General features: G+C 54.4%; 1 protein-coding gene across 1 annotated transcript; it reads left to right on the plus strand.

Moving 5' to 3' along the window:
* Positions 1-1,145: 1,145 nt before the first annotated feature.
* ITGB5 (integrin subunit beta 5) lies at positions 1,146-23,014 on the plus strand. The gene is made up of 15 exons (XM_044300221.1): positions 1,146-1,326; positions 1,676-1,761; positions 2,644-2,851; positions 3,035-3,284; positions 3,768-3,936; positions 7,302-7,463; positions 8,138-8,233; positions 8,363-8,452; positions 9,663-9,797; positions 11,791-12,223; positions 19,169-19,391; positions 19,505-19,605; positions 21,681-21,800; positions 21,901-22,067; positions 22,157-23,014. Exons 1-15 carry the CDS (start codon positions 1,263-1,265, stop codon positions 22,277-22,279), a joined length of 2,427 nt encoding a protein of 808 aa, XP_044156156.1. The 5' UTR covers positions 1,146-1,262; the 3' UTR covers positions 22,280-23,014.

A 23,014-nucleotide genomic window follows, 5' to 3' on the forward strand; every position in this document is an offset into this window, starting at 1 on the left:
ACAGGACACCCCCCCCGTCTCTCCTGATGCACAGGACACCCCCCCCGTCCTCTCCTGATGCACAGGACACCCCCCAGTCTCTCCTGATGCACAGGACCCCCCGTCTCTCCTGGATGCACAGGACACCCCCCCCGTCTCTCCTGATGCACAGGACACCCCCCCGTCTCTCCTGATGCACAGGACACCCCCCCGTCTCTCCTGATGCACAGGACACCCCCCCCGTCTCTCCTGATGCACAGGACACCCCCCCCCCCGTCTCTCCTGATGCACAGGACACCCCCCCCGTCTCTCCTGATGCACAGGACACCCCCCCCCGTCTCTCCTGATGCACAGGACACCCCCCCCGTCTCTCCTGATGCACAGGACACCCCCCCGTCTCTCCTGATGCACAGGACACCCCCCGTCTCTCCTGATGCACAGGACACCCCCCCCCCGTCTCTCCTGATGCACAGGACACCCCCCCCCCGTCTCTCCTGATGCACAGGATACCCCCCAGTCTCTCCTGATGCACAGGACACCCCCCAGTCTCTCCTGATGCACAGGACACCCCCCCCGTCTCTCCTGATGCACAGGACACCCCCCCCCCGTCTCTCCTGATGCACAGGACACCCCCCCCCCGTCTCTCCTGATGCACAGGACACCCCCCCGTCTCTCCTGATGCACAGGACACCCCCCCGTCTCTCCTGATGCACAGGACACCCCCCCCGTCTCTCCTGATGCACAGGACACCCCCCGTCTCTCCTGATGCACAGGACACCCCCCCCGTCTCTCCTGATGCACAGGACACCCCCCCCGTCTCTCCTGATGCACAGGACACCCCCCCCCCCGTCTCTCCTGATGCACAGGACACCCCCCGTCTCTCCTGATGCACAGGACACCCCCCAGTCTCTCCTGATGCACAGGACACCCCCCAGTCTCTCCTGATGCACAGGACACCCCCCCCCCCCCAAGCGAGCGTGAGGACAACACAGGTCACAGCAGGATTCCGTTTGTTCAGACGCTCCTCAGCAGTGTCACCGTCCGTCCAGCAGATGGCGCCGTCGTGTCTCCGGTGGATGGTCCCCTCCGCTGAAGTTAGTGCATTTGTAGCCGGGCAGCAGGGGGTTAACACTTCAGACAGTAAATAGCTGTCCCCAGCCGAGGGGGTTAAGAGGGTGTGTCTTACGACTGAGTGGGCGTGGTCTCGGCGCTCGCTCTGGGGCTCTTGTTGTTATGGACCGGTCTCGGGGAGTCCGCGGCCTGTGACGCCTGAGGAGGACGCCATGAGCGGGAGCCGTCTGCTCGGGGCCCTGCTGCTGCTGTGCTGCGCCGCACAGACCCGCGCGGGTGAGGAGAGGCTGCGGGACCGGGGAGGGGGAGGAGAGGCTGCGGGACCGGGGACCGGGGGGGGAGGGAAGGGGGAGGTGAGAGGCTGCGGGACCGGGGGGAGGTGAGAGGCTGCGGGACCGGGGGGAGGGGGAGGTGAGGCTGCGGGACCGGGGGGAGGGGGAGGTGAGGCTGCGGGACCGGGGGGAGGTGAGAGGCTGCGGGACCGGGGGGAGGGGGGGGAGAGAGAGGCTGCGGGAGTTGGGAAGAGTAAAGTCTGTGAGAGGGAAGCGGCGCCGGAGCTGTGATATCTGATGTACCGGGTGTTTAGGGCCCCCCCTCACCTCCTCACCTCTGGCGTTTCCTGCAGGTGTGAACGTGTGCAGCAGCCGCAGCGTCACCGCCTGTCCGGACTGTCTGCTCCTCCACCCAGAGTGCGCCTGGTGCTCCCAGGAGGTAAGTACCATATCCTCTACTACTACTTCCCCATCATCCTCTGCATTACTATTACATTAGTGTATCTGGTACTTTCAAGAAATAAGTTACTCTGCCACAAGTACTCCTACTCCCATCATCTTCTACCTTTCTCCTTCCTATTGGGTATCAGAATCTGCATTACTACTACTACTCTCAACATGTCTGGTGTTCCCAGATGATGGACTATAACCCTCATCCTGATCTCTCCTGCATCTTCCTTGTTGTCAGATTCCTGCTGGTGTCAGCCCCTCCCCTCCTTGGTCCTGAAGACCTTCGCCCCCCCTTCCCTGGTCCTGAGTACTCCCCTCCCCCCCAGAGCTGGCTTGTTCGCAGCAAGTTGTCAGATTCCTGCTGGTGTCAGCCCCTCCCCTGACTATCAGATTAGACCTTGCCATAGATTTAAAGGACACCCCCCCCCCCCCCATCTGATTGCTGCGGTCATCTGTTCGGCGGTGCTCCGTTCTCTTCCGTGTTCCCATCTGATCCACGGCCGCCATCGTGCAGCTGCGCAGTGGGAGGAGTCCCCGTATCACAGAATAATGAATGGAGTAGCGGCGCCCCTCCTGTCCATGGTTGTGCTGAGTATTGCAGCTCTGCCCCATCCACACCAGACATGTAGCCGCTACTTTGAGAAGTTGTCCGTTTCTGGGAAAGCTGGGTGACGACAAATGCCGCCATGATTGCAGCTCCCACAGGCGTTGTCGCTCGGCTTTCCTTGACAGATATACTTGGCCCCTATGTGAGCGGTCACGGGCGGCCATCTTTAGCACATAGCCCCCCTTCTTGTCGCTCTGACCGCTCACGGCCGCTGCAGGGAGGAGAGGACGTTGTCACGGTCTCCCCGGTTTTTCATCCCTGCAGAACTTTGGGGCGTCTCGCACGGTGACGTCGCGCTGCGATTTCCTGGACAATCTGATGGCTAAAGGCTGCGCTCCGGATTTTATCGAGGGCCCCAAGAGTAAAGTCGCTGTGACCAGGAGCCTCCTGCTCAGCAGCAAGGGGTCCGGGTCGTCCCAGGCGGACATCATCCAGGTGACGCCGCAGAGTCTCTCGCTGTCTCTCCGGCCAGGTCAGTAGTCGCCCCGGAATCCTAAAATCACGTAGAGCGCGTGCTGTATTCAGCTGGTGGGAGGGGCTAGAGTAAGCATGGGCGGGGTTATCATTGTGAGAAAGTTGGGAGTCGGACATGGAGGGTGGGGGAGGAGGTGTTGTAGTATGGGGGCTTGTGACGACCCCTTGTCACCCCCTGCAGGTGCGGCAGCCTCCTTTAAGATTCACGTGCGGCAGGTGGAGGACTACCCGGTGGACCTCTACTACCTGATGGACTTGTCTCTGTCAATGAAGGACGACCTGGACACCATTCGGAATTTGGGGACGCGATTGGCCGCAGAGATGGCAAAACTCACCAGCAACTTCCTCCTGGGGTTCGGCACATTCGTGGATAAGAACGTCTCCCCGTTCTCGCACACCGCCCCCAAATATCAGAACAACCCCTGCACCGGGTAAGTGCACGGCCGACCTGACCCAGCCCTGTCTGTACAGCTGGAGGGTTGTTACAGTGTGTCAGCGCAGATAACCCCTCAGCTGTGAGAAGTATCAGGTCAGAATGGGATATCAGCCTGCTAGGGTGTCTCCATTCACTGACAGCCAGCAGAGGACATGGTGAGGACCTGTACACATCTGTTTTTCTCTGCCCCAGTTCTGGCCGTCTCCACCGGTTGGGGGCGGCCATGAACAAGCAGCACGTTTCCAGAATTCCCCCCCGCGCTCCAGGTGTCATTGTTCTGCTGGACGACGGCCACATAACATAGCTCAGGCCACGCCCCCAGGAGTGGCAGTAAGGACTGACACAATGAGCGCCGTTGAGGAAGCCAGGTGGCGACTCTGTCATTCAGGATCTGCCCGATGGTGGCGGACTCAGCCAGGGGGTTGTGATTGGGGGAGGGGGACGCAGAAAACTCAGCGCATCGCTCCTCTCTTCACAGGTATAAGCCCTTCCCAAACTGCATCCCGTCCTTCGGTTTCCGCCATGTTCTCTCCCTCACGGATAAGGTCAGCAACTTCAACGCCGAGGTGCAGAACCAGCAAGTGTCGCGGAACCGGGACGCCCCAGAGGGAGCATTCGATGCCGTTCTGCAAGCTGCTGTCTGCAAGGTGAGGTCTCCAGTACACAGTGACTGCACCAGCAGAATAGTGAGTGCAGCTCTGGAGTATAATACAGGATAAGTAATGTATGTACACAGTGACTGCACCAGCAGAATAGTGAGTGCAGCTCTGGAGTATAATACAGGATAAGTAATGTATGTACACAGTGACTGCACCAGCAGAATAGTGAGTGCAGCTCTGGAGTATAATACAGGATTTAACACAGGATCAGTACAGGATAAGTAATGTATGTACACAGTGACTGCACCAGCAGAATAGTGAGTGCCGCTCTGGAGTATAATACAGGATGTAACTCAGGATCAGTACAGGATAAGTAATGTATGTACACAGTGACTGCACCAGCAGAATAGTGAGTGCAGCTCTGCAGTATAATACAGGATGTAACTCAGGATCAGCACAGGATAAGTAATGTATGTACACAGTGACTGCACCAGCAGAATAGTGAGTGCAGCTCTGGAGTATAATACAGGATGTAACTCAGGATCAGTACAGGATAAGTAATGTATGTGCACAGTGACTGCACCAGCAGAATAGTGAGTGCAGCTCTGGAGTATAATACAGGATGTAACTCAGGATCAGTACAGGATAAGTAATGTATGTACACAGTGACTGCACCAGCAGAATAGTGAGTGCAGCTCTGGAGTATAATACAGGATGTAACTCAGGATCAGTACAGGATAAGTAATGTATATACACAGTGACTGCACCAGCAGAATAGTGAGTGCAGCTCTGGAGTATAATACAGGATGTAACTCAGGATCAGTACAGGATAAGTAATGTATGTACACAGTGACTGCACCAGCAGAATAGTGAGTGCAGCTCTGGAGTATAATACAGGATGTAACTCAGGATCAGTACAGGATAAGTAATGTATGTACACAGTGACTGCACCAGCAGAATAGTGAGTGCCGCTCTGGAGTATAATACAGGATGTAACTCAGGATCAGTACAGGATAAGTAATGTATGTACACAGTGACTGCGCCAGCAGAATAGTGAGTGCAGCTCTGGAGTATAATACAGGATGTAACTCAGGATCAGTACAGGATAAGTAATGTATGTACACAGTGACTGCAGCTCTGGAGTATAATGCAGGATGTAACTCAGGATAAGTACAGGATAAGTAATGTATGTACACAGTGACTGCACCAGCAGAATAGTGAGTGCAGCTCTGGAGTATAATACAGGATAAGTAATGTATGTACACAGTGACTGCACCAGCAGAATAGTGAGTGCAGCTCTGGAGTATAATACAGGATGTAACTCAGGATCAGTACAGGATAAGTAATGTATGTACACAGTGACTGCACCAGCAGAATAGTGAGTGCAGCTCTGGAGTATAATACAGGATGTAACTCAGGATCAGTACAGGATGAGTAATGTATGTACACAGTGACTGCGCCAGCAGAATAGTGAGTGCAGCTCTGGAGTATAATACAGGATGTAACTCAGGATCAGTACAGGATAAGTAATGTATGTACACAGTGACTGCACCAGCAGAATAGTGAGTGCAGCTCTGGAGAATAATACAGGATGTAGATTCATTTTATATGTGCCCTTATAATGGGCTCCAGAGGATTATTTTGGAGATTCCTGGTGTTTGGGTATCTGGTTCCCGCTGTTGCCCCTTCCTCAGGCTAATTTTTGCTTTCTTATGAGGTTTCAGATCTTGTTTCCAGGTTTCTGTTCTTGGTGGTTTTGTTTTTGCATTAGTTACATCTTGTTACTTTGTTGCAGTTCCTGTCTCTTGTGGTTGGGGGGGGGGGGGGGGGGGGGGGTGATGGTTGTTTTGTGGCTCATTTGCTGGATGGCGATTTGGTCGCAGTTCGTTGCTCCCGCTGTTGGTTTGGGTGTGATATGCTGCAGCAGCGTCTTCCTTGCTAGGATGGCGGGACAGTCCTTTATGAAAGTGGTGCCCACAGAGACTGCAGCCACGTCTCCACACATCACGTATTTAACCCCACGTTGCCAGGTGTTCAATTATCGGATCATACTTGGTAAACCTTGTCACCATTTCATCCATTTTGCCCGGCGGCACTGACTGTAGCGTGTCCCTGTCTTTGTACTGTCCGCGCTCCGTGTCCTACGTAGAGACAATTCCCCGGGAGCAGAACATGGTACAGACGAGCGCCAGTGACGTGAGTGCGCACATGTGGATTCGGCATTAATCGTGGCTGACCGGCGGTTACTGTAGTGCTTGCCGGATTCCTCCCATAACGGCGGTCGGCGTCTCAAAGCGCAGTCCTGTGGTGGGCAGCATTGTGTGTGTATACACTTCACCCGGCATCCATTGCAGCCGTAACGTGCTCGGACGTGAGGCCGCCACCGTGCGTGGGCGCTATATATCCTACAGTATATAACGGTGACCTCATACGCCCCGGCGGGTCCTTCTCCAGTCATGATGAGCAGCGGGGTGCTGGTGTGGCAGGGTGATGAGGGGTGCTCCCCCCCCCCCCCCCCCCCCCGGGGCTTTGTCGGGCAGGTTGGGGCAGAGGCGGATTAGCCGGATGAAGCGGAGGATCCTGCAGTGAATCAGCAGCTTGTAATTACACTTCATCGTGTCGGGGCCTGCCGGACGCTGCGTACCTCACCGCCGAACAAAGAGACCTGCCGTACAGGCTTCTGGGAAAGCTGGGTCATCCCACTGGGAGTGGTAGTCTTATTAGTGGTCATCCAGCTTTCCCAGAGACAGATGTAATGGCGGGACAGGGTGAGCGGCTGTCTCCACCTGTTGTCAGGTCCTTGGCGCTGGTGGAATAACAGATCTGATTGTTTCCTGGGCCAGAGTTGGAATGTGCCGCCAGTTGTTCCCAGCCGGGCTGCATTGTAGAATATGTGGTTCCGCCCTGTGTCGGGTCACGGGAGGCACGTGGTTCCGCCCTGTGTCGGGTCACGGGAGGCACGTGGTTCCGCCCTGTGTCGGGTCACGGGAGGCACGTGGTTCCGCCCTGTGTCGGGTCACGGGAGGCACGTGGTTCCGCCCTGTGTCGGGTCACGGGAGGCACGTGGTTCCGCCCTGTGTCGGGTCACGGGAGGCACGTGGTTCCGCCCTGTGTCGGGTCACGGGAGGCACGTGGTTCCGCCCTGTGTCGGGTCACGGGAGGCACGTGGTTCCGCCCTGTGTCGGGTCACGGGAGGCACGTGGTTCCGCCCTGTGTCGGGTCACGGGAGGCACGTGGTTCCGCCCTGTGTCGGGTCACGGGAGGCACGTGGTTCCGCCCTGTGTCGGGTCACGGGAGGCACGTGGTTCCGCCCTGTGTCGGGTCACGGGAGGCACGTGGTTCCGCCCTGTGTCGGGTCACGTGATGCCAGTGTTATGCAATCGCTGTAATTAACGTGGGATGTTTCCTGGCAGGATCGGGTCGGCTGGAGGACGGAGGCCTCGCATCTGCTGGTGATCACTACAGATGACGTCCCGCATATTGCACTGGATGGTAAGCTGGCCGGACTGGTGCAGCCACATGATGGGCAGTGCCACCTCGACATGGACAACGAGTACAGCGCCGCTAATCAGCTGGTAAGAATAGGCATCTGCTCCTGGAAAAGTTATGTGGTAGTCAATATGGCCTCCCTCACAGCCCCCCAGGTTGTCAAGTGTCGGCCCTTTATCCTGCAGTCGCCCCTCCCTGGATATAAGGTAGATGTGCCGGGTGCTGGGATAGCTGGGCGACCACCTCCGTGGGCTGCGGTCGCTGCGTCTAGAAGCAGTAGTTCAGCGTCATGCACACAGCTGTATAATGGCGCCGCGTATGCCGCAGGTTGTGCCAATCCGCAGTCCAGTATCTGTAGAATTATCCTTCACGTTCTCACATACTGGGAGGAGCGGAGGCCGCGTGATGCAGGGCCCCACAATCTAATCAATACAGATACTGGACTGACACATTGTAACAAACCGGAACAAGATTGTGTGGATGTTAGAGGATACATTGAAACAATCCCTCAGCTGTATGTAGTAGATGCACACATTCACTGACAGTAAGCAGAGGTCTTTTAAATGAGACATTGAAACACAAAGTCTAATAGAAAGTTGCTGGATACTGGGGAAGGAAAGGGCAGGAATCCTCCAGCAGCACAGAGTGTTTCAGGACAGGAGTAAGCAGAATATTCCTCCCTCTGCGCAGTGGTAGCCTTTGTCCTGCACTAGTATTGCCTGCGGTAATGGCGCTCTGACGCTTGATGCTCCTCCCTCAGGATTATCCGTCGCTGGCGCTGCTCGGGGAGAAGCTGTCGGAGAACAACATTCATCTAATATTCGCAGTTCCGAAAACACATTATTTATTGTATAAGGTAAGGGGGGCGGATGGAGGCGGGGCATGCTGCCCCATAAATGTATTGTAAGCCCCGCCTCCTGCGCCTGCTTTTAAATGGCGGAGTCACATCCTCAGGTGGTAACGAGGTTGTTTTTTCTCTTCTAAGAATCTCACGTCTCTGATCCCGGGGACAACGGTGGAGATCCTGGAGCCGAGCTCCAAGAACATCCTGCAGCTCATCGTCAACGCGTACAATGTAAGGCTCCCCTGCCAGCAGCACAGAGTGTTTCAGGAGGTGTAGAGGAAGACAGTGCGGCATGTCATGGGGAATTGGAGGGATGTGGAAATAGCAGGGCCCCAAGCCGTGCAGAGTATTTCAGGAGAAGTGAGAGCCTGAGATGATTGCATAAATATGTGACCCCCTGGACAGATTTCTTAGAGACGAGGCGTCCACTCTGTCTTCAGCCTTAGGCTACAGGGGAATGTTAATACCTGAACAAGTGTCTGACCGAAACACTGTAACAACACCGAGCACGATGCAGCATGTAACATTGTAATGGCGCTACAGTCATCCCCTCCCCTGAAATGGCTGATAACAGGGGGCAATAGACTGCATTATCCTGTCCTACAGTCATCCTCTCCCCTGAAATGGCTGATAACAGGGAGCAATAGACTGTATTCTCCTGTCCTACAGTCATCCTCTCCCCTGAAATGGCTGATAACAGGGGGCAATAGACTGTATTCTCCTGTCCTACAGTCATCCTCCCCCCTGACATGGCTGATAACGGGGCAGTTTCTGTGTATGGGGTTGGACTGCAGTGTGATTGTTGCTTTACATCTGGGATTATAAATGAGCCGCTCGTGTGACTGGTTTTGGGGTCTGGGCAGTGAGCTCTTGCGCGCCTCGGGGTCTGGGCAGTGAGCTCTTGCGCGCCTCGGGGTCTGGGCAGTGAGCTCTTGCGCGCCTCGGGGTCTGGGCAGTGAGCTCTTGCGCGCCTCGGGGTCTGGGCAGTGAGCTCTTGCGCGCCTTGGGGTCTGGGCAGTGAGCTCTTGCGCGCCTCGGGGTCTGGGCAGTGAGCTCTTGCGCGCCTCGGGGTCTGGGCAGTGAGCTCTTGCGCTCCTCGGGGTCCGCGCAGTGAGCTCTTGCGCTCCTCGGGGTCTGGGCAGTGAGCTCTTGCGCTCCTCCGGGTCCGCGCAGTGAGCTCTTGCGCTCCTCGGGGTCTGGGCAGTGAGCTCTTGCGCTCCTCGGGGTGGGCTTCTACTCTGACGACCTGTTTATCACTGTACAGTGGATGGAGTCTGACAACTGTTCACTAGCATAATGGGGAAAATGGGTGTCGCAAAATAAACTGTCACAAGCTGCTGTTTCAGACAGTAACTGGCGCCCGGCGGCTCTGTGACCTTCCAGGGCGCAGATATCTGTTGTTTGGGTGTCGCCTCACCTCCCCCGCACCGCTGTCTTCCAGAACATTCGTTCCAAGGTCGAGCTGACCGTATCCGAGACCCCCGATGACCTCGGTCTTAGCTTCTCAGCCACGTGTCAGGACGGAGTGACGTATCCCGGGCTCAAGAAGTGTGGAGAGCTGATGATCGGTGACACGGTAAGCATGGCGAGGAGGGCGGAGTCTGGGGGCGCCACGACTGAAGCTGAACTGAGAGCAGACTCCGGCGCCGTTTCCTGTGGTGTCTGGTCATGTCCATTCTGGAAAACCACATATAAAATATCTGCAGCCGCAGGAACTGCGGCGTGGACCCTCGTTGAGTGTGTTGGCGCAGATTCCCTGACGCTTCCACTTTTTTCCCACATGTTCACTTTAGCCGTGTTTTCCATGCGGATACCACTAGCGACTGCCACACGTGGATTGGTCCCGTTAATTCTGTGTACGGATGTACAAATATAAATCCACTGGGGGAATCTGAAGGCTGCTGGTGGATTTCTGGACAGGGCCTTCTCCAATCAAGGGGCACGTTGTGGGGCCCGTGTAACATGTAGGGCCCCGCCTGGTATATGATACAGTGAAGCTTCCAGGTATCAGATGCCGTCTGTTCAGGAGACCCCCGAATACTATGTATAGAAAGTATCACTCCCATCATCTCTGACCCCAAAAACTCACAATCTACACTGAGCAAAAATATAAACCCAACACTTTCGGTTTTGCTCCCATTTTGCAGGAGCTGAACTCAAAGATCGGAAACATTTTCTACAGACACAGAAGACCCATTAATCTCAGATATTGTTCACACATCCGTCTAGATCTGTCAGTGAGCGCTTCTCCTTTTCCGCATCCATCCCACCTCACAGGTGTGGTAGATCAAGGTGCTGATTAGACAGCATGAATATTGCACAGGTGTGCCTTACACTGCCCACAATAAAAGTCCCCTCTGAAATGTGCAGTTTGACCACACAGCACAATGCCACAGATGTCGCAACGTTTGAGGGAGCGTGCACTCAGCATGCTGACTGCAGGAACGTCTACCAGAGCTGTCGCAATGAATGTTCATTTCTCTACCATAAGACGTCTCCAAAGGCGTTTCAGAGAATTTGGCAGAACATCCAACCGGCCTCACCACCGCAGACCACGTGTAACCACACCAGCCCAGGACCTCCACCTCCAGCATGTTCACCTCCATGGTCGTCTGAGACCAGCCGCCCGGACGGCTGCAGCAACAATCGGTTTGCATAACCAAAGAATTTCTGCACAAACTGTCAGACGCCGTCTCAGAGAAGCTCCTCTGCTCGTCGTCCTCATCAGGGTCTGGGCCTGACTGCAGTTTGTCGTCGTAACCGACTTGAGTTGGCAAATGCTCACATTCGATGGCGTCTGGCACGGTGGAGAGGCGTTCTGTTCGCGGATGAGTCCCGGTTTTCACTGTTCAGGGCAGATGGCAGTGTGGGTGGCGTTGTGTGGGTGAGCGGTTTGCTGACGTCAGCGTTGTGGATGGAGTGGCCCGCGGTGGCGGTGGGGGTATGGTACGGGCAGGCGTATGTTATGGACAATGAACACGGGCATTTTATTGATGCGTTTGGGATGCTCTGGATCGGCGTATACGACAGCGCGTTCCAGTTCTGCCAATATTCTGCAACTTCGCACAGAAGAGGAGCGGACCAACATCCCACAGGCCACAATCAACAACCTGATACAACTCTATGCCACAGAGATGAGCTGCACTGCGTGAGGCAAATGGCGGCCACACCAGATACTGACTGGTTTTCTGACCCCCTTCCCCAGTAAGGCAAAACTGTGCACATTTCAGAGTGTCCTTTTATTGTGGGCAGTCTAAGGCACACTGTGCAATATTCATGCTGTCTAATCAGCACCTGTGAGGGGGGATGGATTATCTCGGCAGAGGAGAAGCCCTCACTAGACAGATCCAGACAGATGTGTGAACAATATCTGAGAGTAACGGGTCTTCTGTGTCTGTAGAAAATGTTTCAGATCTTTGAGTTCAGCTCCTGCAAAATGGGAGCAAAACCGAAAGTGTTGGGTTTATATTTTAGCTGTTTATAGTTTCCCTGTCGCGCGCGCGCACAATGTATCACCCCCATCATTCTGGCTGGAGGGTCCGAGCAGTAATGTTCCTGTCTCCTTCCAGGTGTCGTTTGAGGTTTCGGCAGAGGCGCGCTCCTGCCCCCCATCGGGCACCATGGACACCTTCACCATAAAGCCGGTGGGGTTTCGGGACGCCCTGGAGGTGACGGTGACGTATAATTGCAGCTGCGGTTGCTCGCAGCATGTGGAGAGCAGCAGCGGGAAATGCAGCGGTAACGGCACCTACAGCTGCGGCATGTGCAACTGTGAGGCCGGCTTCCTGGGAGCGCGCTGCGAGTGCGGGGAGGAGGACGACAGCAGCGACCAGTCCCTGAGCACCTGCCGGGAGTCGGAGGCCCACACGGTGTGTAACGGGCGGGGGCGGTGCCTCTGCGGCCTGTGCTCCTGCTATGAGAGCGAGTTTGGGCGCATCAGCGGCTCCTACTGCCAGTGCGACGACTTCTCGTGTGCCAGGTTCAAGGGCGTCCTGTGCTCAGGTGGGTTCTGATCGCCAGTAATGGCCGCCGGCCGTGTCTTCATGTATGATGCCAGAGAAGGGAGGGCTTCTTAGTTGCCGCTTATCCTTTCTAGCAATGAGGAAGAGGTGGGAGGCTTATGTGATACCTCAGCTGCTGCAGAACCTCATTTCTAGGTCTACTGCAGTCTTCACAAAGAGATTCTGCAGCAGCTGAGGTGTGTATTGGGGTTACATAGTTTATAAGGCCGAATAAAGCCCTCTGTCCATCCAGTTCGGCCTTATAAACGGGGGTCATCCTGCACGTTGATCCAGAGGAAGGCAAAACAACGAATGTGTGCGCCCTGTGGTCCTGCTGCGGCCCGCACGAACACCCATCCGTGGGGCAGCGGATCCCGGACCCTCTCACTTTAATGGGTCCGCGATCCGGCCGTTCTGCCAAAAAATAGGACATGTTCTAACATTTTGCGGAAAGACTCCGTAGTGCTCCCGTAGGGTTCTGTTCCGTGCTTCCATTCCGTATCTCCGGATTTGCGGAACCATTGAAGTGAATGGGTCCACATCCGTGATGCAGAATGCCCATGGAACAGCGCCCAGTGTATTGCCGATCCGCAAATGTGTTCCTCAGTATGGCCCCGGAGCGCACACGTTCGTGTGAAAGAGGCCTCGCTCCCTGGATCCGACCCCTCTGTAGCCGGTAATATTATTATGGTCAGGCACGGTCTTATGTACTGCGAGGCACGAGGCTCATCTGCTCCTCCGCAGTCGCGGTCCTGGCCCTGCAAGTTTGGCGCTGGTTATTGCACAGTGACCTTGTCTGTAACCCCGGGGTTAATTCTCTGCCACCCCCCCAATGACTCCTGAGACCCCCCAAGTCTGCTGCAGTAATTACTTGTACATGACAGAACCATTCTGGAGCCGTTCCTCCTTTATCCCTCCTGGTAAGTCCAATCGGTGCCCGTGCCGATGTCGGACCCCCCCCCCCCCCCTGCTACCATCCAGCTATCAATTTATGCATGAATTTCCAGGAGTAATAAGAGGAATAACGAGGGCTCCACTGTATAATGAATAGCCTATCCTTCCAGTCTGCGCCCTCTATAGGTCATGTGGATGGACCCAGTGATGGGGGGGGGGGGGTGGCGTCTGTAACCAGTATGTAACTGGTGGCGTCAGTACTGGGAGGCGTCATGGGGTAGAGCTGATGTGGGGGAGACTTTGGTGGCTTCACTGACCAGTATGTAACTGGTGGAGGCATCAGTGCTGGGGGGAGGGGGGAGTAGAGAATCTGGGTCACTATTGATCCCTGGGGAGATGTCCGTTAACAGGGGGGAGGGGCGCTGTGGATATTACTGCAGTGTTCTCCTGATACTACAACTCCCAGCATCCATCCCTCTGTGAAGGGCCAGCATTACATGAATGATGCTTAATCATTGTTTGCTGATGTTTTCCAGGTTCTAATAGACTTGGGTTAGGTCTAATGTCCTGCTGTCTTCTCTGCTTGCTGTCAGTGAATAGGAACATTCTTGTTTACAACCAGAGGCTCTAGTCCTGATCACAGCTGGGGGGTTGTAGCCAGTCTAGACAATACTTGCAGTGAACATCCTGAACTCCAGGCTGATACATTGTAACAAACCATCAGCTGTGGTAAGGTTTATGTCAAGATGGATGTTCCCATTCATTGACAGCAATCAGAAATCTTGCAAATTGAGTGTAGGTGAAGACAGTCTGTTAGAGAGCTGCAGAGCACTGGATGATGATGCAGCTTCAGGTACTGAGACTCCCATCATCCCCTGTGAGTTCTCAGACATCCTCTGTGGTTGATGACGGTCTCCGGGGGTCCGTTTCCTGCCAAGAGTCACTTGTATTTTGTGGTGAAATATCAGATCTAAAATTAGAGCACAAGGCAGGAAGCCGCTCGCCGGGGGGCGCCACTTATCATGGACGACACTCGGCGTCCCAAAAATCTGCGCTTGCCCCCCACTCCCCCCCCCCCCCAAAAAAAAAAAACCTGCACAGATTACCTCTCAGGAGCCTGGGAGAGCGGGCGGGTATTGTGTGTGTGTGTGTGGCCCCCCCCCTTGTATGCTCTGTCATTGCGCCCCCCCCCCCCCCCCCCAATAATGGGAGACAATAACTAACTGGGCTAAAGGGGCCACGTCGGGTCACGTCACCCGGGGGGCCGCTAATTGCTGCTTGCATCTAAATCAGCAGGCGAGGGGGGGGCAGGTAGGGATGAATGGGATCCGGGCGACGGCGGAATTTGGAAGTGGGACCCTTCACAAGCAAATCTGACAGGAGCATTGTCACGAGAGGCGGAGGGTCCGCACAGCCCCCTGCCCCACAATCTCTAAGGAGACCAAAGCTTCCCCAGGAGGGTCTCAGATCGAGGGTCCGACCATGAAGTGCACTCACCCTTAAAGGGCCAGCACGCTGTAAATAAAACATCAGCAGTGTAAAGCTACTGTCTAATTACTGTTATCAGCCGGGGAGAGGACGACTGTAGGACAGGAGAATACAGTCTATTGCTCCCTGTTATCAGCCATTTCAGGGGGGAGGATGACTGTAGGACAGGAGAATACAGTCTATTGCCCCCTGTTATCAGCCATTTCAGGGGAGAGGATGACTGTAGGACAGGAGAATACAGTCTATTGCCCCCTGTTATCAGCCATTTCAGGGGAGAGAATGACTGTAGGACAGGAGAATACAGTCTATTGCCCCCTGTTATCAGCCATTTCAGGGGAGAGGATGACTGTAGGACAGGAGTATACAGTCTATTGCCCCCTGTTATCAGCCATTTCAGGGGAGATGATGACTGTAGGACAGGAGAATACAGTCTATTGCCCCCGTTATCAGCCATTTCGGGGGAGAGGATGACTGTAGGACAGGAGAATACAGTCTATTGCCACCTGTTATCAGCCATTTCAGGGGAGAGGATGACTGTAGGACAGGAGAATACAGTCTATTGCCCCCTGTTATCAGCCATGTCAGGGGAGAGGACGACTGTAGGACAGGAGAATACAGTCTATTGCCCCCTGTTATCAGCCATGTCAGGGGAGAGGATGACTGTAGGACAGGAGAATACAGTCTATTGCCCCCTGTTATCAGCCATTTCAGGGGAGAGGATGACTGTAGGACAGGAGAATACAGTCTATTGCCGCCTGTTATCAGCCATTTCAGGGGAGAGGATGACTGTAGGACAGGAGAATACAGTCTATTGCCCCCTGTTATCAGCCATTTCAGGGGAGAGGATGACTGTAGGACAGGAGAATACAGTCTATTGCCCCCTGTTATCAGCCATTTCAGGGGGAGAGGATGACTGTAGGACAGGAGAATACAGTCTATTGCCCCCTGTTATCAGCCATTTCAGGGGAGAGGATGACTGTAGGACAGGAGAATACAGTCTATTGCTCCCTGTTATCAGCCATTTCAGGGGAGAGGATGACTGTAGGACAGGAGAATACAGTCTATTGCCCCCTGTTATCAGCCATTTCAGGGGGAGAGGATGACTGTAGGACAGGAGAATACAGTCTATTGCCCCTGTTATCAGCCATTTCAGGGGAGAGGATGACTGTAGGACAGGAGAATACAGTCTATTGCCTCCTGTTATCAGCCATTTCAGGGGAGAGGATGACTGTAGGACAGGAGAATACAGTCTATTGCCCCCTGTTATCAGCCATTTCAGGGGAGAGGATGACTGTAGGACAGGAGAATACAGTCTATTGCCTCCTGTTATCAGCCATTTCAGGGGAGAGGATGACTGTAGGACAGGAGAATACAGTCTATTGCCCCCTGTTATCAGCCATTTCAGGGGAGAGGATGACTGTAGGACAGGAGAATACAGTCTATTGCCCCCTGTTATCAGCCATTTCAGGGGAGAGGATGACTGTAGGACAGGAGAATACAGTCTATTGCCCCCTGTTATCAGCCATTTCAGGGGAGAGGATGACTGTAGGACAGGAGAATACAGTCTATTGCCTCCTGTTATCAGCCATTTCAGGGGAGAGGATGACTGTAGGACAGGAGAATACAGTCTATTGCTCCCTGTTATCAACCATTTCAGGGGAGAGGATGACTGTAGGACAGGAGAATACAGTCTATTGCCCCCTGTTATCAGCCATTTCAGGGGAGAGGATGACTGTAGGACAGGAGAATACAGTCTATTGCCCCTGTTATCAGCCATTTCAGGGGAGAGGATGACTGTAGGACAGGAGAATACAGTCTATTGCTCCCTGTTATCAGCCATTTCAGGGGAGAGGATGACTGTAGGACAGGAGAATACAGTCTATTGCTCCCTGTTATCAGCCATTTCAGGGGAGAGGATGACTGTAGGACAGGAGAATACAGTCTATTGCCCCTGTTATCAGCCATTTCAGGGGAGAGGATGACTGTAGGACAGGAGAATACAGTCTATTGCCTCCTGTTATCAGCCATTTCAGGGGGAGAGGATGACTGTAGGACAGGAGAATACAGTCTATTGCCCCTGTTATCAGCCATTTCAGGGGAGAGGATGACTGTAGGACAGGAGAATACAGTCTATTGCCCCCTGTTATCAGCCATTTCAGGGGAGAGGATGACTGTAGGACAGGAGAATACAGTCTATTGCCCTCTGTTATCAGCCATTTCAGGGGAGAGGATGACTGTAGGACAGGAGAATACAGTCTATTGCCCCCTGTTATCAGCCATTTCAGGGGAGAGGATGACTGTAGGACAGGAGAATACAGTCTATTGCCCCCTGTTATCAGCCATTTCAGGGAGAGGATGACTGTAGGACAGGAGAATACAGTCTATTGCTCCTGTTATCAGCCATTTCAGGGGGAGGATGACTGTAGGACAGGAGAATACAGTCTATTGCCTCCTGTTATCAGCCATTTCAGGGGAGAGGATGACTGTAGGACAGGAGAATACAGTCTATTGCCCCCTGTTATCAGCCATTTCAGAGGAGAGGATGACTGTAGGACAGGAGAATACAGTCTATTGCCCCCTGTTATCAGCCATTTCAGGGAGAGGATGACTGTAGGACAGGAAGAATACAGTCTATTGCCCCCTGTTATCAGCTATGTCAGGGGAGAGGATGACTGTAGGACAGGAGAATACAGTCTATTGCTCCCTGTTATCAGCCATTTCAGGGGAGAGGATGACTGTAGGACAGGAGAATACAGTCTATTGCCTCCTGTTATCAGCCATTTCAGGGGAGAGGATGACTGTAGGACAGGAGAATACAGTCTATTGCTCCCTGTTATCAGCCATTTCAGGGGAGAGGATGAGTGTAGGACAGGAGAATACAGTCTATTGCTCCCTGTTATCAGCCATTTCAGGGGAGAGGATGACTGTAGGACAGGAGAATACAGTCTATTGCCCCCTGTTATCAGCCATTTCAGGGGAGAGGATGACTGTAGGACCGGAGAATACAGTCTATTGCCCCCTGTTATCAGCCATTTCAGGGGAGAGGATGACTGTAGGATAGGAGAATACAGTCTATTGCCCCCTGTTATCAGCCATGTCAGGGGGAGGATGACTGTAGGACAGGAGAATACAGTCTATTGCCCCCTGTTATCAGCCATTTCAGGGGAGAGGATGACTGTAGGACAGGAGAATACAGTCTATTGCCCCCTGTTATCAGCCATTTCAGGGGAGAGGATGACTGTAGGATAGGAGAATACAGTCTATTGCTCCCTGTTATCAGTCATATGGACATAATTTGCTGTGGGTGGTGTCCCCCCCCCCCCCATCCTGGCCCATGGAATGCCCCCTCCCCCCTATCTGTGCACTGAAGGGTTAACTTTGTAAACCCTTTCCTTAATTCCTTCATATACTTGGGTTCACAATGGCGGTGACTCTGCGTTCCTCCATATGGACACGTTGCAGTCACTGTTCTCACCTGTCCCTTTAAGGCCGCTCTCCTCTCGCAGTCTCCTCACGGAGGACGATGACCGCGGGGCGGCCTGCAGTTTGTTTGTTTTTGGCACAGGACTGAGCCGGTCTCGGCGGTGGGAATTCTGACACTCGGCTCCTAAGGCTGACACTTCAGTCCTGCTGAGAGTAGTGTTCCATTTAAAGGGACAGCTGCTGTTAAATAGTTATTGCCAACTGCATCCAATCAAAACGCAGCCCTTATTGGATCAACTGCCCTGGAATCATAAACCAGGTCTAGAACTGGCCACGGGCATTACCGGCCGACCGGCCTGTGTGTGGGGACGTCCTGATGTCGGGGGACGGCTGTCTGATTTGGGGGTGTTATCACTTGGCTCTGCTGCCTACGGCTCTCGGGCTTAAATCCCAGCAGGGGCCCCGTCTACATTCAGCCTGTGTTCTCCTTTCCCTTCCCCCGGCCTCCAGCTTTGGCTTCTTCTGCTCCTCTCATGTTGGGCCCCGTTAAGGCCTCATGCACATGACTGTAGCCATTTGTGCAGTCTGCAAATTGTGGGCCTGCAAAACATGGATGGCGGCCACGTGCGGTCCACGTTTTACGGAACAGGACGTCCAGCCCATAATAGAACTGTCCGATCCTTGTCCGTAATGGATAATGTTGTACATATTTGCGGATGGAACGGACATACGGGTGCGGACAGCCCCACTGAAGTGAATGGGTCCACAGCTGACCCAGATGTGGCCTGTGCGCATGAGACCTAATCCTCGGGTCCCCTGATAATGGCGTAGGGGTGGGGCGCCGTGACTGGTCCTTTATGGGGGGCCCCCGCTCTCCACAACTCCTGGGGGTGCAAACAAAGTATTCACAAGGGTGGGGGGGTCTCAGTGACATCATCGGGGTCCTGGGTATCAATCCAACCAGGGGCCACAGAAAAAGCCTACAGACACCTTAGGATAAGTGTCCTCACTGTGAGCTCCTGGGGTCGGGGGATGATGGGGGTGATACACTGTGTGTGAAGTAGGGAGATTGGGCTGTGTGCTCCTGGGGATGATGGGGGTGATGTGCTGCTGGTCACACGGTGTAACCCTTGTCTTGCAGGGCACGGCGAGTGTGACTGCGGGGAGTGTAAATGCCACACCGGTTACGTTGGTGATAACTGTAACTGCACCACGGAGACGGAGAGCTGCGTGTCCAGCGACGGGCGCATGTGCAGCGGCAAAGGGGCGTGCGTGTGTGGCCGCTGCCAGTGTATTGAGCCAGGAGCGTTCGGGGAGACCTGTGAGAAGTGCCCCACCTGCCCCGACGCCTGCGGAACAAAAAGGTAACGTGCAAAATGGCGCAGAGCGACCTCCCAGCGGACGGCGCCCGTGATAACTCTGTGGCGCTTTAGGGTTCACCATTTGGATTTTTGAAGATTTTCCACCTCTTTTCCAGGGACTGCATCGAGTGTCGCCTCTACCAGACCGGACGCCTCGCCGACAACCACACCTGCCAGAAGCTGTGCAAGGACGACATCCTCCTGGTGGAGGCGCTCGGTACGTCCTGAATAAAGGGGTCTGCCCCTGTTAGTGTCTCCGGGTGCGTCCGTGAGCAGAGACCCCCGTCACTGGTGGTCAATCCCTTAATTATCAGTGGATAACGAGGAGCTCGGCTTCGTCTTAATACACAGGGTTTCCATTATCTGACACTTTCAAGATCTCTGTTTCCTGTCAGTGGCTGGGAACATTCATGGTTTGCATTCAGTGGCTATAAATCTGTTGTGACTTTGCTGAGGGTTTGTTACATTGTATCCAGTTTACAGAATCCTGTGTGGACTCCAGACTAGAGCTGCAGCAAACAATTATTTTAGTAATCGAGTAATAAGAAAAACCTTCTTAAAATAACGTATTTCTTTATAAAAACACTATTTGTATTCCTTACACTGGTATAGCGGATAAGGCAGCAATATACATTGTGTCGGGTGTAGCTGGAGACCGCCGGCTGCTGCAGCGAGTGACTGTAACGGGGTCCGACCTTGTTACAGCGTACAGGACGCTGCGCAGCATGTATGCCGGAACATGGCCTGCACCACATTATAGTCGATGAGAGCACATAGCTGGTTGTATCCGGCTATGCCCAATACGGTGTACTGCAGCAGGCTGTTCTGCCATGCCCCCCAGTGCCATCAGATCAGCCCCTCCATGACCCCACCCAGCGCCCTCAGCCCCTTCATACCCACCCAGCGCCCTCAGCCCCTTCATGCCCACCCAGCGCCCTCAGCCCCTTCATGCCCACCCAGCGCCCTCAGCCCCTTCATGCCCACCCAGCGCCCTCAGCCCCTTCATGCCCACCCAGCGCCCTCAGCCCCTTCAAATCACAGGTGCCCAACTTTATACTTCCCTTTCCTGGCAGTGCGGCATGTGCTGACACATGGAGTCCGCAGGAGACGCATCTTCATCCCAGCATGCACTGGGAGGGACCTGACGTCACACACAGCGCCAGCCAGCGCGCTGACGATCTGTGCACGCAAGGCCCTGGCCACTGCAGCGCGGTGCTGAGGCCACGGAGCGGTGAGTGAGGGGCTTAATTTCACTCGCGCTCCGTGGTGATGTGATTTAAGCGAATCCTCGATGCAGGGAAACTGTCAGATGTTTTTGCTTCGATTACATCGATGAATCCTTTTCAGCCCTACACCAGACTGATATGTTACCTTCACTGAAACATTGTAACAAACCATCAGGACAGGAAGAAGATTTGTGCTGCTCATGTATCTCTCAGAGGATTGTCTGGCCATGATACATTGTAACAGACCTTCACCTGTGAGAATGACTGTTGGCTTTTCAGGCTCTGTGTCAGCTGCACACATCCTGTGCCAAGTTTGTTACAATGTATCAGTGCAGGTAACATGTATCAGCCTGGGGTCCACACAGGATAGAACTGTAACAAACCCTCAGCCTGATACATTGTGACAATCTGTCTTGTGCCGCCGCCATGTGGAGCTTGCAGAGGCTGTGAAGCCATACAAATGTAATACATTGTAACAACCCCTCCGCTGTGAAGGATGTCCATGTAAAGGCTCCTCTGTTCACTCTCCGGTGCTGACAGTTTGTTACAATGAGTCAGTGATCTCTGCTGTGGGGGGGAGTGGGCAGATTGTGACGGGTTGTCCTGTTGCTGCCATTGACGGATCCTGTGCCCACTCGCGATGTGGAGGGTTCAGTCACACTGCGGGCGGGTGCAGGCGGTGGTCCCTGGTCTTGTTTTTGGCTTCTCGGACATAATGGACTCCATGTGTCCTGACAGGAAGCTGCAGGAATGTGCGGGATTCCATGTCCCTATATTATCTGCGCTGCCCCTCCCCCTCAGGAATGCGGCGGGATGTTTTCTGTTTTGCTGATGTTTGGAGTTTTGCGCCAAGTTGGCGTGCGCTATTCACAGATGAGGACAGCTGGCGCCTGCACTACCTGCACACAGCGCCACCTGCTGCTCGTTACCGGGAATGCAGGCGCAATCTCCCTGAGGTATTGTGCTCCTTATGCCTCGGTGGCTCCAGATACCCGCTGTCACGGGCTCCTCCACGCGTGCCTCCTCGTAGGCAGTGGCGCCATTCACATTGTACTTTGTCTTTCAGATGCCGAGAATTCTGAGGCCGTTCTGTGCGTCTACAAGACGGAGAATGAATGTGTGATGAGGTTCACGTACTCCGAGGACCCGAGCGGAAGATCCGTCCTGACCGCGCTGAAGGAGCCGGGTGAGTGGCGCCTCCCCGTGTACCCTGCAGGACTGGCACGCCGCTCTGCATTGTTTATCACTGTCGCCCTCGCCCTGACCCTGCCATGTCTCCTCCTCAGAGTGCGGCAGCCCCCCGGATGCCCTGATGGTGCTGCTGGCGGTGGTGGGCAGCATATTACTGGTTGGCCTCGTTCTCCTGGCGGTCTGGAAACTGCTGGTGACTATCCACGATCGCCGCGAGTTTGCACGGTTTCAGAGTGAACGGTCCAGAGCCAAGTATGAAATGGTGAGTGTGGGGCCCGTGGTTAGTGGATGGACCTGCATGCCGCCATCTTGTGTAGTGTGCCGCCCCTCATGAGCGTATTCTCCCGACAGGCATCCAACCCCCTGTACCAGCAGCCGATCTCCACCTACAACGTAGACGAGATGTACAGCATGATGGCGAAATCCTACAACGGGACGTCCAACGGATTCCAACCTGTGGGTGATGTGGACTGAGGCGCGTGCGCTGCATTACCCTGACCCAGAGGGCGCTGTGAGCGGGCCGCGGCTGGCCGCCATTGGCTTATTTGCACATTTGTATTGACTTCTGCTGGGGGGCTGCCCCTGGATCCTACACTGATCGCGAGCAGAACTTCGGCATAACCTGCTGCCCGGGCGTAGATTAACCCACAGCGTGCCACATAGATAACTAGGATTTTATTAGGGACTAGTCCAGGACTAATCAGGGTGAAGGGTCCACGCTCGGCTGCATCGGACGCAGTGAATGTGGGTGCGGTGATGTTACCAGAACGGTGCAGCGTCCAGCAGAGCGGTCACCCAGCTTTCCTGGAGGCCAAGGCCTGTGGCAGAGCAGAACCCTGGGAAAGCTGGGTGCAGGAGACTTCTTAACTTGCTGGGATTTTTTTCACTTTAGCGTTGGGTTTGTTTTTGAAGGGAAGCGTTCACATTGTGCAGATGTCCGATCTGCGGCCGCAGGAGGAGCGAGGTCTAGGGTTAACGTGCCTAGGAGTCCGGTGGGCGGTCCTATCAGTGATTCACAGCTGTGTGGCTGTAGGACCGCCCACCGGACTCCTGTCAGGAACTAAGTCTTCATAACTGTACGTGCGCATATAGGGTTGACTCCCTGCCAGGAGTCCGGTGGGCGGTCCTATCAGTGATTCACAGCTGTGTGGCTGTAGGACCGCCCACCGGACTCCTGTCAGGAACTAAGTCTTCATAACTGTACGTGCG

This window comes from Bufo gargarizans, chromosome 6 (assembly GCF_014858855.1).
Source record: "Bufo gargarizans isolate SCDJY-AF-19 chromosome 6, ASM1485885v1, whole genome shotgun sequence".
Lineage (NCBI taxonomy): Eukaryota > Metazoa > Chordata > Amphibia > Anura > Bufonidae > Bufo > Bufo gargarizans.

What these genes read in the sequence shown, in the direction of transcription:
- ITGB5 (XM_044300221.1), top strand. Translation starts at nt 1,263, where the DNA reads ATGAGCGGGAGCCGTCTGCTCGGGGCCCTGCTGCTGCTGTGCTGCGCC. An exon ending in TCATCGTCAACGCGTACAAT is followed by an intron (nt 8,453 to 9,662) that starts GTAAGGCTCCCC and finishes GCTGTCTTCCAG; the next exon opens with AACATTCGTTCCAAGGTCGA. An exon ending in CAAGGGCGTCCTGTGCTCAG is followed by an intron (nt 12,224 to 19,168) that starts GTGGGTTCTGAT and finishes CTTGTCTTGCAG; the next exon opens with GGCACGGCGAGTGTGACTGC.